Genomic DNA, 17,500 nt, shown 5'->3' with positions numbered 1-17,500 from the left:
AGTAAACTTTCTTGAACATTCTGTTGAAAATATTTTTGAAAGTTAAAAAGCTACCGATCTCACAAGAATGGCATGATATTTAAAAAGAAATGGTTGTGTTTATAAGTTTGGTGTGTTTTGTTGGTGCAACAAGACAAAGGAATGCATAAAGGTTAGAAGAGGAGTAGGGTGTCGAATCAATGGGGGTTTTGAAGAAGGCAACACCATAATAAATGTTTGTGAGTGAAGGGAACTTCTGTTGCCAAAAAACAACACAAAGCGTGACGCTAATTAAGAATAATGGGATCCAGTGAATTTTCACAAATGGTGAGAGATTCAAAGTCGACACAAAATTACAAATATCACTTTATAAAGAGTAGGTTAAATTAAAATAAATAAAGTTACTAAAATTGTTTAGAATGAGTGACTAATGACAATCATATAAAATTGGTTTCTGACTAAACTATATAATATAATCCGAGTGGGATAAAAAAATACTCCAACCTTCTTCTCTTTTATTTCATATTTTTGGTATAGCTTTAAAACGCCATTTTTTTTATGGAATTCAAAAAGGGTGAACTTTGAGAACATAATAATACATGACATGATTCGTGTCAATTAAATGCCACTTGTTTGGTGATGAGATTCACAACACTACAGATGGCTGCTTCTTCTCTCTGTGCTTTCAGATTTTTCAATGCTCAAATTAAAATCTTCTACATTTAATTTAATGCACTCAGAATAATGCTTATTTCACACACAAAAAAACATTTTGTATGATAAACTTTATTTAGATTTTGGGTTAAATATGTTTTTTGTCCCTCAAGTTTAAGTGAAATTCAGAATTAATCTCTTTTCAAAAATTTTGACCAATCTAATCTTTCATCTTTAAAAATGCGTGAATTTAGTCTTTTTAACTAAATTTTATTAAGTTTATCTAACGCTTCAAACACATTTCATGATGGTATTTTAATTGTTTATATTGTTTGACACATTTTCGCTTCAATGTTACCTCAAATATTATCATAAAATGCGTTTAAAAGGTCAAATAAACTTAATAAAATTTGGTAAGAAGGACTAAATTCACGCATTTTTAAAGATGGAGGACTAAATTTGTATAAAATTTCGAAAAGGAACTAATTTCAAAATTCACTGAAACGTGAGTGACAAAAAATATATTTAACCCTTAGATCTTTGTATACGCACAAATCATGAAAAATATTTTGAGCCAATATCATTGGTTTGTTTCAATTATTTATTAACTTATCATATTGATCTAAATTCGTCTACTTAAATAATGTTACTCATTTAAAATTATAAAGTTTAATGAATCCAATTTTTTTTTTAAGTTATAAGAATAATAATGTCTCATAAAGTCATTGTAATACTGACATCTGTAAGTTGGAATGATCATTTAACTTTTTATGCTCAACAATTAAAAAGTGATATAATTTTCAAATTTAGAGAAACATAAAAGAAATAGTTTTTTTTTATAAGAACCAAAATCAAATTCGATTTCTTTTAAAGAGTACAATAATTATTGAGAAGAATATTAAATATTGATGATTAGGTGGGTGTTGTTATTAAAAAAGGAGAAATAAAAAAGGAAAGATATTATTTAAATGCATGTGCATGGATTTAAAAGTTGTTTTGCAAGTTGAAGTGTAAGCATTGGTGCACATGCTAAAACATTCATTACGTAAAGTCATTAACATCAATACACACATCTTCATAACTCAAGAAAATGAAACGGAATGTGATATTTCAAACACGGTTTTAGCTATTCATGAGAATCACATTAAAATGTATTTATATATAATTCATTCTTATTTTTTGTCTCATTTTTTCCTCAATGCTTTTCTAAAAGAATACTATTTTTTTTTTATTTAACAACAATTCTAGCTTGGGGGGAATTTACAAGTAAAATAACTCCAAATTTTTCCACCGTGTGAAATATTTCTATTATACGTAAATAAATGTTCGAATATTAGTGAGAGAGATATCTACACTTAATATTTGTCATTCTTCAAATTTCGATTATCTCTAAAGAAAAATAAATGTGAAATATAAAAAATAAACAAACCAAGATAAGAATATATTAGTTTTATTCAATTTCATACATTTTATACGTGTTATATATATAATTTAAAGTAGTTTTTATTAGTATGGATATAAATTAACCATTCTTCATACCGACATAGAAATAAGTTTTGATGATGATTATAGCGTTTTGAAAGAAAAAAAAATAGTGTTTCTGGAAGAAAAAAAAAAATAGACTTCATTTGTACCTCATGAAGCGATTTCAAAGGTATAGTATTGCTTTCACTTTTAAACCAGAAAAATAAATGTTTAACACTATTAATTAAGAAAAAACCTCCACTTTACAACCCTTTATACCCATTATAGTAATACAATAATATTATTAAAATTTTAAATTAAAAACAAAATAAAGATAATTATATATTGTTATTTAAAATTGTCATTTATTTTATTTTGGATATATTTTATTTAAATTGTGAAGATACCATTATTCTTAAAGTATTAACAATTTAATATATCACGTCAATACTTTTATGATTAAGATGTTTAATATCTCACATTAATACTTTTATGATTAAGACGTGGCTAATATAACATCTTTATTTCATTAAAATATCGATATGATTTTTTTCATTTAATTTATGTACTGTATGAGTGGGTTGGTTAGATTATGAGTAGTTGATTGGTCAAGTCAACATAAATTGATCAAGAAGGTTACTTCGAAGAAAGTTTCCAAGAGATATTATTAATTTACTGGTTAGAGCACACCTTTAATCCGTTATGAGAAATTGCATGTTTGTCAGTGTCTTACTCAGTTTCTCAGTCATCGTCAGCTTGATTGAGAATTACAATTGGGACCGCACGACCTTGTTGTGCGAAAACACCCTCAGCTCAGGACATGCTAACCTCTGTACCATCCCTCTAAATAAACACACTTGCTCGTGCGCTATGTAGTCCTTCCTAGGTGGCGTCAATTGGACTGCTCACAAGATTCCATCATAGACCTTTAAACAAATTGTGTGCTGAGTCGGTCGGTCAATCGGACGGTACATCTAAAAGCCAATTAGTCACTTAATTGAAATATGCAGGTCAGTAATCAGGATTAAGGATGATTAGACTGTGATTAGGTCACAAATGGAAAAAGTTATAGATAAGGTCAAACGTATGTTTGTTGGGACTTACTTTTTGACATTAATTACAACATTTATTGTTTTAATAGGTCGATCTTTCGCTAACTTTAGCAACATAAGACCCCTTTCGCTAACTTTACCTCCATTTGATTGATTAACAAAAACACCAAATGGAGAACAAGACTAGAGACTTGAAGGACTTAAAATTGTTTAAGTGGACATTTGACCTACACCCGAAACAATTTACTTAATTATTATAACATATTATTATATCAAAATAAATGAGTTTTACAATATAACATGAATAATAAAATTTATATCTTTCTTTTATATACAACCGTTATACAAAGTGGCGGATTTTTTTAATATTCTGGGTTGTCAAAATCTTTTTTCTTAAATATATAAAAAAATTTAGGAGTACAAAACATATAAAATATGTTTAAATTTAAAAAAAAAATATTTAAAATTATATATCAATTTATATATAATAAAAATTGGGGGACCGAGACCCTCCTATGCTTCTTCTAAAACCCGCCTTTGCTTATCATAATAATAAAATTTCTAAACCATGCTCTTGAAATAATGCAAATTTAGTACAGTGTTTCTTTACCTTTTCACCCTATCAAACCAGTAATTGTTTTTTCACCAGAAAGGAAAAATTACTGATGCAACAGAAAGAACAACATAAAAGAGAAGAGAAAAGTACATAGAAGAGAGAAAAAAGTACACTACAAAAAACACATGTATCCCTATTTATTTACGTACCTTTTCATTCCATTTATCATTTTAAACTTATTCAAATTTTACATATGATTTTGAACAACATCATTATCTTCATAAATTCGTTAACCCAATAAAAGTTGTCTAAATAATACAAAATATGAATTTTTAAAACTATTTTGTACATTATATATAATATCTTTCAAAATAATTAATATAAGCAAAAATAAGTTTTTGATTATGAAGGACTTGCCTTTTTTCTTTTTTTTTTTTTTAACAGAAGGACTTGTGTTCTTACTTAAGTGTCATTCTACGTCTCTTACTCTTACATGGACTACAACCCAATAGTAGCCCAAATTACAACCGGCTATTCCTTACTACACCACCGTAATTACTAACTACACTTACACAATCCTACGAAAAGACATAAATACCCTTCATCATTGCATCACACCACACCCCATCTTCCACCGCCACCGTAGCGGCACTAGTACTTTAAAGGAAGAAGAAGTGAATGAGCACGCTGCACACGAAGAAGAAGAAGAGGAAAAGAAAAAACCATTCTGAAAGACATTAAAAAATTTTGAAAAGCTTATTTCAAAAAAATTTATTCCGAAACACGAAAATTTTGTTACAAAAATTATATTCTAAAAATTTTGTTTCAAAAGAACATTTGTTTGAAAATGCTTCTGAAATATATAATCTGAAAGTATTTCTTTTTTAAGGTAAAATGGTCATCTCGAAAGTTTGCGGTATGCGCGAAGAAATTGAGGGCGTGCAGGAAGTAAATGCTATTAGAACCCAATGTTAGCTTTCAGTAGGCCCTATAGCCTTTGCCGAAGCCGTGGTCGGAGTTCGAAATTCGGTAAGGTAATCGTCGACGTTGCGATGGAGAAAGATGCAACCACCGTGAACCCTTCTTCCTTCACGCTTCTTGCGTCGACTCCTTCTGGCCTTTCACCTTCACAGGTTCATTACACTCTCAACCCTCACCATTCCCCTCAAACGCGTCTCGGTAACCAACCTTTTCTGTTTTTGAAGGTTTCGGTGGACTTCAGCGACGCCTACGACCGCATCCCCCACTCTGACGTCAGCTTGGAGAACACGATTTCCGAGGTGGATCGCATTCGTTTACGTTCGATTTCTTCTGCTATCGTTTCCTCTTACGCTTATCTGCTGTTTCCGTTGCGCAGATATGGGAGCAGAGGAGTCTGAAGAACAATTCACTGTTCAATGGAAAGAAGTTTAGGGTAATGAGATACTCTTACCTTCCCTCAAATTAATTCAACAAAATTGAACTCATAACACTTTGCATTGGTAATTAATAACCGTACATGCTAGTGATATTAACATATAATTATATTAAATTGGGTTCCGGTTGATAAACTTCTGAAGATATTAACTATTTACTGTCATTTTTTATTATTTTTTTTTGTTCTTGTTAGTTAATGTGTGTTTGCCTGGTTGATGGCCCCTGTTCTGAGTATTTGGTATCTTAATACTGTTATGGTATGAATCAGATGAACCACAGAGGCTTTAATGTTTAATAATCGATAGTGCTGTATGAAGGAAAATGTGGGCCTTGGGGTCATTGGCATGTTTATTAATCCATGTGTATATTTCACGGTATAATGAATGACTTCAATCTCTTTACTTTAGTCCTTTATTTTTTTCATGTAATGTCATGTATCTGAGAGGTGTTATTGTAGCTAGAGTGAAGTTTGAGGCACTGTCGTCTGACTTTGTCAAGGACTATCCCTTACAGAAGGTGTATATCCTTTTTTGTTGCAATTATCACAGTATGGAGGCTGTTTTCTGGACGCAGGAGATGGATCCAACCGTGAACCACGTTTATGCCTCCATCTAGGTTTGACGGATTATAGGTGTGACCTCAGCGCTCTTCTTTTAAATGTATGTTTTCTGTTTAGCATGGGTGGTGATATTGATGGGATGATAATGATTCTGTAATCTTGAATTAAAAATTAATCATAGTTTCAGCTTTCATTAGGATACTTTGATGATCTTAATTTGTATCTTTCTCATTGTTTATATTCATGACTCTAATATGCCTTTATCGTTGATAGGTTGAGAATAATTTATCATATTTGGTAAATTAGTTGGAAACTTGTGCATTTTCCAAATTAAATTTCTTTATAGTGGTGATTTTGGCTGAGAAAAATCCATAGTGTATATTGTATCCGTTGACATGTTATATGCTGTACAGTTAGTTATCTTTATTGTTTGTCTGAAACCGTTGGAGGATATATCTGCAATGCATCCTTTAAGAACACAGCTGAATCTTATTGTTGTTCTCTCCTGTATTTTTGGCTATCAGTTCTAGTTCCCTCTATTTATTAATTATTTTAAACTTGCTTCAGGACTTTTGTGGGAACAAATTTAAGTCCTTTATGGGAAAGGTTCCTGGTCCCATCAGAAGGTAAAATCATTACAATTTTTCATCCTGTTAACTCTAATACTGTTATTTTCTGTTTCCCTATGACCTTGCACTGTTAGCTCCTGAACTTAGGCAATGTGACACCTGACTTTCAAAATGAAGCTGCTTTGATGTCCCATAAAATTATCAGGATGGGAGCAAGTGGAAGGGGATCAAAGTTGTGTTCATGAAAGAAAATCTAAGGCAGTAGGGCATCTCTCTTCTGTTTTTCTGCTTGCATAAAGTGGAGATTCCTTTTATGTCTGAAAATATGATTCTCACACACACTTCTCTACATTCCCAAGTAGAGGACATATTTGGATCCTTTAATCATTAGCTATTGGGAACTTGAGCATGTCATCATATAACTATCCAATTTGTAACAGTTAGTATTTTATATCTTACTTCTTCCACAACATTCCTTTAGGAACCACAATCTTCATTGAAATCATAACTCGTTCCTCCTTTGTGCCTTCTTTTCATTTATTGTGTTACATTTTTAATTGGAAAAATTGAAAAGGGTAGATCATGTATAACATATTAGTTGTTTCATGAGTTGATTGTGTTCATTGAGAAATAACTTACTAGTCACAGAAGGAAGATAGAGAAGTCCATTCATGATTAGTTGTAGGAAGAGAATGTACTTATGTCGGAATTCAGATTCTCTGTATATTTGTATTTTATCCATAGCTTTTCAAGGTAAAAGTCACAAAGTATACACAACTTTTATCAAAAAGACTGTACAGACATGGTAATTTCATCCTAGGTTTGTTTGTATTGATTGTTTGATTTCATCTCTTTGATTAAATATTATTAAACAATAATGGATGGAATTATATAGACCAAAATTGCAAGCTGTTATGTTCCTTCTGGTTCTGCCTCCTCCACTATCATCATTTCTTTGCTGCTGAAGTGGTATTGATTTATTTGTCATAATCTTTTACGTACTTCCTTCTCCCCAGATGATTCCGTTCTTTGTCAGCACACCTCCAGCCCACTAGGAAATGGTGCAGTGGTGGAAACAAAAGACAATAAAATACTTGTACTACAACGAAGTAATAATGTTGGTGAATTTCCTGGACATTTTGTTTTCCCTGGAGGCCATCCTGAGGTATTAAATGGTGCATTTATTTGTCATGATATGTGCTCCCCTTTTACTTTACTGTATTGTCTTCTATTAAATGATTAATTCATTACTAAGCGCGTAATTTTTTCTTGATAAAATGTGTAGACTTAGCTATACATTGACTTTTCTTTACTATGATTGACAGCCTCAAGAAATTGGTATAACATCTCATCAATATGTCAAGGAGTTGGCAGAATCTATTAACATAAAGGTTTCACAGGAGATGTTTGATAGCATAGTTCGTGAAGTAGTTGAAGAAATTGGCGTGCCAGCCTCATCCCTTGTAAGTTTAATAATTCCTACTGTAAGATGACAGGGACAACACAATATACATGTCTTTTACCTTTATAAGTGAGTGAACTTCAAAGCCACCTAATATGCTAGCTTTGGTAGACTTTGTGACTTTTATGATTTGGTTTTTTCGATACACATCTTTTCTGTGTGTATTGATTACAGATAAAATTTCAGTATGCTATGCTAATCTTTATCTCCTGTTTCCTTTTAAAATGGGGTTGAATGGGTATCTAATTTTGATCGTTTGTCATGTAGAGCATCCCCACGTTCATTGGTATATCTCGCAGGAATTTGAATGTAAGACCGACTGCATTTTTCTTTATCAAATGTAGTCTTGATTCAAAGGAAGTTCAGCAGTTTTATTCTAGCGCACAAGATGGCTATGAATCGACTCAGCTATATGCTGTTCCAATGGTGAATCTAAAACTTGTTCTTATTTTGTTGGCATGAAATCCATTCTTAATAATAATTATGTGATTATTTTCACTTTATTTTTTGGTTGTTTCCATTTAAGAACATCTGCATTATTTTGTTAGTGGCATTAGTAAGAGACACGAGCATGGCCATTCTTTTTTTTTTTTCTTGTGCGACAGAAGGTCCATCAAAATGATTGCGGGCTCAGACTTCAGTCGAAGCCCCTTGCAGCTGTAACATGATGAAATGATGATAATGACATGGCTACATATTTAGCACTAAATGCTTAGTGATATTTCTTCTTCTGTTGGAGCAAAAATACCTGATATTTTATTCTTAGTACCTAGTCTAGTCTTTGAAGCATGACTCTGATTTTTTATCTCAGGTTGAAGTAGAAAACATGACTTCTAGGATGCCTGGCTGTCATCGAGGTGGATTTTCTCTCTATAAATTGATGGTTGACAACAGAAAGATTACTTGATGAAAGTTTTCAAGAATGGTGTTGCACAGTTGCACTACACGTCTTCAAAGGATTTTTCACTAGTGATGTAGTTTGATGCTGACGTTCCCTTTCCGCCTCTCCACACACAATGAAAGAAATATGATTTAACCGAGCTCAAATCTTCCAACGGAATGATACTAATACTCCTTTTCAGTTTCATACCAAATAAAATAAACTGGCAAATCTTATCCTATTTATATTTTATAGCATATCAAGCATAAGGAATAGCATTATTCCACTGACCACTTTGTAATGTATTCGTTATGAGTGGCCTCGACCCAATGCCCACCCTCCACGAAACATACCATTTAAGCTCAAGTGCCTCAAGTGTCAATCTGCTTATTGATCTCCCTTGAACATAGTTACTTGTGCGTATGTAATTTTCTGATTGGACGTATATGTGATACTTCATGGTGACTATTTTTAACTCGTTCTTTCTTTTATTAAGAACATGCTGCAATTTAAGTTTTAAGATTGAGCTTTATCACTGCATCAAAATTTTGCTTTTCTTTAAGACTGTGTCAATTCTGATTCTTCATGCCTATCCATCGGATAGCATCGTGACCTTAGCCGAACGTTAAAAATTGTGGTAGTACCTTTAAAGTATTGGCAATTCATAGTTAGGCCAAATTGTTCCAATTCACTCATACAAAACAATAAGCTTTTCAACTGGCGCTAGGGTTCACTAGCTGTGGTAGGTACCAGTATAGGGTGGCCGTGATCTCTTAGCCAAAACAATTTCCTTTGTAAACTGTTTTGTATAATTAATAATTAATGTAATTATTTTGGTAGATTTTCATAAAGTTTAAATTTGTCCAGTTTGAATGTGTGCGTAATCTCACCTAATACTTTGTAACTATGCCTACCAATGTAGTAAAGAGCACAGTTTCTGACAAAAGTTGTTACGTTGTCTGTATGATCACATTCTAAGTATCTTCACATCAAAACACAGATAAAACCTAATTAATGATCATCTACAATCGAACGAATACAGATGCTATACTTTGAAAAATACCGAATAGATTATTATTATTGTTGGGCATACTGGGAGAGTGGATCAAACAAAACTCGTATTTGAGGTCATGCACAGTGTTTGTTTGAGTCAACGGTCAACGCCCAAAATATTAAAATCGGTCATCTTCCCCGGTCAACTTTGATTTCACGTCAACCCAAAACTTTAATTGATATTTGGACAATACTACAAGAAGGAAATACCAAAGCCCACTATGACAATAAAGTCTCGTTAAATTTTTACCCCATAAGAATTGATGACGATGGTTATAGCAACAGGGTCCTACTACCATTTAATATTTAACAAAGGAGAGAAATTGAACTCTTCACTCGCCCTTATCATACAAAAATACTTAATATAAGAGATTTACCACATTTCTTACCACCTAACTCTAACTCCGACACTTCTTTCGATATTAAATTAATAACAACTAAATAACAATCGTATTTAATAATTTTGCACTACTGAAAACACCTCTCGTTTTTATTTTACAATATTTGATTCAATTTCACAAAAAATTGAGTCCATATTTTTGGTTAGATTTTTTAATATTATCTTCTATTAAATATTAAAAATATACTAATATTAATATATTATAATTTTTTAATATATTTTAAAATATCAAAATTAATATCCATCGATATATTTTGTAAATAGAATAAAAGGACAGTATAAAAAAATCCAACCAAACTAAACCAACCACATGGTTAACCCATTGATGGCACTGTGGAATATTAACAACCAAAAGGAGTGGACTTGCAATTATAAAGTTCCTCATTCACGCGCATTCTTAATGTCACGAACCACGATTTTATCATGTTTGCTCACTGAGTGCAAAAATAAGACCCATAAAAAAAATAATGCTTACACACATTAAAAAATTATTTTTATTTTTAAAAGATATTTTTACAACTTTTTAAATAATTTTAAAATCTAAAAAAATATAAAAATATGAAACCATATCTCCAGATTATAAAAAGAAATTGTCAAAATTTACTTTCTTTCATATGTCATTCAGTTTTGTTTTTCTATTGAATGTGAAACTTTTAAATTATATTTTAATCTCTAATAAAACCAACTTCTAAAACTAAAAATTCATAATTTCACTTTATTTAGTGATTCAAATTTTAAACTTATCTCTTTCTCATCTTCCACCAACCCTTCTAAACAGCACATACTTGTTTTGTCTTGCTGCTGTGTTCCCTCCTGGTCAGTTGGTGCTTTTTACATTCATTTCATTCTTACTAAGATTCCATTTCCTCCAACAACATTAACACTAACAAATCCTTGTTTTTTCTTTCGATGTTTTGTGAAGCTTTTTTCTGAGTTTTTTTTTTTTTTTAGAAAAGACATCGAAAAAAACTTGATACTGATAAACAGTATAAAGTTCATATAAGAAATTAAAATGTCGTTTTTAACCTAAAACTTATGAGTCCTTTATTTATATACTGTTGATGTTATGAAATGTTATAATCTTTTTATATTTAACAGAACTAACGTAGTTTTGTTTCATGCTAAAGATTGGACCGTGATTCACGTTTTTATGTACTCTGTGTGTGAAATTGAACGGTGTGAGAAGAATATATGTTATTGAAATACACTTCCCGTAGAAATTTGCATTTCAAATGTCAACGTTAATAATTTTTATATTCTAGTTTTTTTCAAAGAGCAAAACTTCACTGAAAATGACAGACTATTTGATCCATATAATTAAATATGTAAAAGGGTCAAATTTTAAAAACACCAATACTTTCTTTATCTAATAACAAACAAATTAGTAAAAATTTGCTGATAAAAAAAAAACAAATTAGTAAAAATTATTTTTAATAATATTTAGAAACATTTAGTTATATAATATAATTTGCCCTTCGGCAGAGTATTTTTTTATACTTTTGTAGTACTTTTTTTCAAAATGTATTGTTTTGCTTGATAAATTTTATTGAAAAATAGAAGTAATATTATGAAATTACTTAAAAGGAAAAATATATGTTATGAGAAGACCGAAACAAATCTATTTTACAGTATTAGTTTATCAATACAACTACCAACAATCACGCGCACAAAACAATAATTCAAAGTTGAAAATGTGATTAATGCATTATTTTAATGGTGTACTATTACGACCTTTTTCGAATTTAATAGATATTTTCATCATTTTCAATAGATTTCTTAATTATATATTTTTATTTGAATTTTTTAAATCCAAAACTTTGGTTGACAAAGTTAAGTGTATTACTACTCAAATTAATAGCTGTGACATCCCATTCTCAATAGATTAAACTATTAAATAAAGCATCACAAAATTATAGTAACGAGAAGCACTCAGAGGAACATAAACGTAGAAAAGGCAACTGTTACAGTCATCCAGAAGTATATTGTGAAAACAAATTTAGGCATACCACCATGCCATAAACAACCTAAGAGAAAGTTAACAGTTTTACAAAAGGCGATGCTCCTCTAGAGCATGAGATTACAAAAAAGCACTTAGGGCCATAGACTGATCCTGAGAATCACACAGACAGATCCCCTAAGCTGTACCACTGCTACCACCGGGCCTACTCCCAGAATTTCCTCCATCTGCTCCCACCAAGGGTGATCATCGCAAAAGAGAAAACACAATAGGAACACAAACAGAAATGCAAGGGTAAGCTAGTATAATTTAATCTTATCATGATACCAAGGACAAGTACTTAAATATTCCTTAACATGCAACACAACAGGCACAAAACATCAAGTTATAGCAAACAAGCAGGACACTATGACTCAATTATCCGGATAAATATACTAAGATCGGATTCACTGGACGTTTGCACTTGTGGTGGCCTCTACTGCTCTGCAGAGCCATTGCCAATGGGTTTCACCCTACCACACACAAGGTTAGCCTTTTAAGCGTCTAAGGCCATTATCCTGCCAGAGACTGGGGCCTCCCGCTACTCTCACCACTTGGGTCAGTTTGCTCTACTTGAGACCCACTGACCCCTTTAGAGCTTCGGGATGCAATCCTTACTTGAATCCATATCTTAATATATACACTACACACCACCATGAGATCTCCCCACGAGACTCATGGAATTACGCCTATCACACAATCAGAATCATTTTTCTCATACAATTCCACTTCCCTTAATACCTTCATCCAATTCTCATGTTAAGACATTTCAAAGCCACAAATCCATGATCAACCTCATACCAAGCATGCCAATTTCATTCATAAGTCCAAACACCCAAACATATTCACGTACATCATATTTAGGACGAATAATTTAGACAATATATGCATCAAATCATCAAAACAGTCATGAAGACAGTGTCCTCACTCACCACTGCACTGACCTCGCTCAAAAATCGTGGGCTCTCGCCTAAGCGAGACATGCAACAGTGGCCCCTGGGAGAATTCACGAGCTCTCGCTCAGGCGAGACCTTCTCGCTTGAGCGAGAGCGTCGCTCAAAACGTGATTGGCCGCCTAGGCGAGCGCTCGAGGCAGAAGGGGACAAAACAAAGTTAAGAAACTTAACCCCAACTTGACCCACGTGTTTTAAACGGAGTGAAGAGGAGAAGGAACGGACCCAGAGCTCTAAAGCTCAGCTTACCTGGAAAAAGGGAGAGTTTTGCTAGCTCGGAGACGTGAGGATGGAGAGCCCTAGCAGAGAACCTTGCTGAAGAACAAAGTGTTTGAGGGAGGGGAACCTGCTTCTGTAAAGGAGACAAGACACAGAATGAGCTGAAAAGGGGGATATAGGGTCCTACTGAAGGGTTGGCCCTGGGCCTCCGAAAAGGTCAGGTCCAAAACTCTATAACACTGAAAAAGGGGCTTACAATAGTTATTTATTGCTGACAAACATTCATATGTTATACTAAAAGATTGGAGTTTTTCATTTTAATTTTTTTATTATAATATATGAAAAATATATAAAAATATGATTGTATATAATTGATGTATTAAAACCGATATTAAATCGTTCTAAAGTTCTTATTTTTGTGGAAAAAATTATTTGTTAAATTTTACCTTTCTTTCAAGACGAAATTTTAGAATACTTTTGAATCATGAACTGTATAAGAAATGGTACTGTGATATTGTGATCCACAAATCTGAAGATAATACAACAATCCACGTGCAAGAGACATATGGGGCTCATCAAATAATAATGCTTTCATTAAGACAAAGTGCTTGTGGTGAATTTAGGTTTATTCATCAGAGAAAGTTTTTAAAAGTCTATAAGTAATTAAAAAATTAAACTCTTTGGTATTAACTTATTCTTTCTATTTAAGAATCAACTTTAACAATAACAATTATAAAAAAAATTCTTCCATAAATTATAGATAAGGTAAATTTATCGTATATAAATGGGTGTAAATTTTTTCTTACTAATTAATTTTGTACGATTAAATTAGGTTGAAAATTCATTTCTTAGTATTAAAGTTATTGAAAAGTCTATCATTACAACATTTGCTATTTGTTGAATTCATAATGTCATCTCCTCATTATGTAATCTCACACTCTATATATGTACGCGTTTAAGGGTGAAAGGTGTGTTAAAAAAATTACATAATTTTGTATGATTGAATTAGTTTTAAAATTTACCTATTAAAATATATTAGAGTTTATTTCAATAAAATAAGTGATTGTTAGACTTGTTATATATTTTGTATTTAATCACTATCGAACCATTATTAATATAGTGACACCACCAATACATATAAGTGAACATGAAAGAGTGTATTAATAATTTTTACATATAATATCACTATAAACGATTTTATGAAATATAATTAAACTTAAAATTTTCTTTTATATATAGATTGGAAAAGGAATGGAAGGGATAGCTCAAGAAGTGTGAATAAAATAAGTTATGTTGTTTGATTATGTTGAGAAACACAAGATGAGACACATGTGAGCTCGTAATAAGGGTTGAATAAGGGTTGAAAGATAGAGGACACAATAATTATGGATGTAGATGCCTCCTTATCTTGTGTGCAAATCCTCGTAATAGATATTATTTGTCAACATTAAAGTAATATTCTCTGACATCGTTACCCTTTCTTTCTATAATCTGACATCACTTCCACAACATTTTTTCACTCTTTGCCCGTTCAACTATTATGTTACAGACACCTAAATCTCACAATTCCATTATCAACTTTGTAACAATCCAATTAACGTAAGATGTCATGTTTTGAATCTCACTATCAAATTGATATTTAAGACCAAAGATTCGGCCCTTAGGCCTTTCAGGCTCTGTTACTTTCCATTTTCACTTATTCTTTCAAATAATAAATATACTTTAAAAGAAAAAAAAAAATCTTACTCATTATTATAAAAAGTAAATTTTAAGTCTAACTCAACTTTATAGAATTAATTTTTAAGATGGAATTTGTATCTACTTATATATTATAAAATTATACTATTTTTAGTCAATATACAACTTCCAACGTACATTTCTCACACTGAAATATATATATATATATATATATATATATATATATATATATATATATATATATATATATATATATATATTACGTACATAAAACTAAACATTAATGAGTGGTCCGATAGTGACCCGATACCAGTTTAGTAGAAAATAAAATTGTATTTCCAACCAACACAAATCTAGCTAAGAACATAAATAATAAAAATTTTATTATTATTATTATTATTATTGCAAATTAGTGTAAAAAATAGATAATTTAATTTTAAAAAAATAATTTCAGTAGTGGATAATTTATACTATGTACTTTGCGGTTATTCTGAGTCATTTATATACATTTTTAATAACTCTGAAATATAATTAACGGCAAACTAAGAATATAAGATGTGCACACTTGAATATAAATGCATTCATAATTTTAAAATATAATTAAGAGTAAACTAATATATATATATATATATATATATATATATATATATATATATATATATATATATATATATATACTAAAATTGTTATAGATATTTTTATCATTTTATAAGGAAGGGCAAAATAGAAATATGAGACGCATCTACTATAATGGAAAATTCACGTTTATATATTATAATAAATTAACATGTGAAAAAGTTGATTGATGTCATAATACATCTACTTATGTTTCTAATAACTTTTCATAAGTTTTAATTTATTTTTTTAGTACAAATATATTCTAAAATGGAATACAACATCCTAAAAAGCAACTCAAAACTCATAAAAGAGCAACGTAAACAATTTACATAATGTATCAGTAAACAACTTTTCTTATATAACATAAAAGTATCACTTGAGCAACACCAAGCTAGTTAAAAATCACATAAATTTTATTATAATTTTCACTTAGTCAATAATTATTTGTTTGAACATAATTTTTCAAATGAGAGAGACTTAGTTCACTAAAATTTTCATTCATTAAAATGTTGTTGATTTTCATTAAGGTTCCACGTCGAACAATATAAAGAAAATAAATATGAAAAAATATTATAAATATAAAAAATTAGTTTTAATTTTTTTTTTAAATTCAATAGATCTTTTAGTTGTATGAAAAGTTTGTAAATGTAAAATCTAGAGTGTAAAAATAAGACTCCTTTAACTAATTATATAATAAAGATGAAAGTAGCCTCAATTTTCATCCATATCATTTTTAAAGAATCTCTACTAAATATTAAAAATAAGTTTTACAATTGGATTTATTTAATTTCTGTAATTGAATGATTGATGCCATACATGTATTATAGTCAAATTAAAAAATTAAAATCAAACTTATTAAGGAAAGTATTTTATTAAAAATGTATGAGTGGGATTCTAAATTGAATCAACTTTGCTTTGGTGATTCTAATTTTGCCTGCATTGAACGCAGAGAACGAGTTTGAGCATGTGCTTCAGTACTTAAAAATTTATGAAGGAATATTGCGATGGCTATTATTGACCTAATTTTTAAATGGGTGAATTATAAATTATATAATAAAGATTAGCACGACTCATAGGTCTGTCTGTGCCCACTTTCCACGTCCCTCCAAAAACTGTTACTCCTGTGGACCCCACATTAATCCTTAATCAATCACTAATCACGTTCATACAAAAATTGGATAACCTACTTAAATCAAGGGAACATAAATAATTATCTTTTTTAGCACATTACATAATTAAATTTACCATTTCTATATTATTTTTATTTTCACTATTTCAAAATTTTATCTGTACCACCTATTGTTATTGTCATGATATAATTTTTTGACCACTAATATTGGGTTGGATTTCAATTCTATTTATATGGATAATTTTTGTTATCACTAAGAATAATTATCGTATTTTTGAAATATTGTCCGTTTTAAAGTAACATAGAGTTTCGTCACGGTTTTGTCTTTAAAAAATACTTCAAAAGGTGAAAGGATGAAAAAATATTTAAATTGTATTTGATTTCGACTCTTAAACGATGTGATGTTTATTGGATATATCGAAACAAGTTGTTTAAAAATATATTTTTTTTTTACTTTAATTCAAAACATCGTCTCTTTATTCTAAAATCACCTTATGCCAATAAAATCATGAGTTAAATTGAGTGCTAGAAAATTTAAATCGTTAATAAATTGAAGACCATGTTTCACGATGAATTTGTCCAACTCTCTTCCTAACTCCGCTTTGTACTCTTTCATTCTATCGGATAAAAACATGTTTATATAATATAAAATATAGTTAAATATGTTTTTAGTCTCTTTACACTTGGTGAAAATTAAAATTAGTCAATCTTCGAAACTTTGACTTAATTTAGTCCTCAAATTTTATAAATACATGGATTTAGTCCTTTAAACCAAATTTTGTTAAATTTATTTGATATTTCAAACACGTTTTATGATAGTATTTGAGTTAAGATTGAAGCAAA

At 30.4% G+C, this 17,500-nt stretch overlaps 1 protein-coding gene across 1 annotated transcript; it reads left to right on the top strand.

Annotated features, from left to right (window-relative positions):
* The first annotated feature begins 4,597 nt into the window (after positions 1-4,597).
* Positions 4,598-9,111, top strand: LOC114168505 (nudix hydrolase 9). Its single transcript, XM_028053347.1, has 9 exons — positions 4,598-4,838; positions 4,911-4,985; positions 5,063-5,119; positions 5,670-5,752; positions 6,248-6,306; positions 7,266-7,414; positions 7,575-7,712; positions 7,979-8,137; positions 8,523-9,111. Exons 1-9 carry the CDS (start codon positions 4,674-4,676, stop codon positions 8,616-8,618), a joined length of 981 nt encoding a protein of 326 aa, XP_027909148.1. The 5' UTR covers positions 4,598-4,673; the 3' UTR covers positions 8,619-9,111.
* Positions 9,112-17,500: the final 8,389 nt, after the last annotated feature.

Source organism: Vigna unguiculata, chromosome 11 (genome assembly GCF_004118075.2).
Source record: "Vigna unguiculata cultivar IT97K-499-35 chromosome 11, ASM411807v1, whole genome shotgun sequence".
Lineage (NCBI taxonomy): Eukaryota > Viridiplantae > Streptophyta > Magnoliopsida > Fabales > Fabaceae > Vigna > Vigna unguiculata.
The sequence above is the reverse complement of the archived record's forward strand: the minus strand, read 5'-3'. Positions and strand labels throughout refer to the sequence as shown.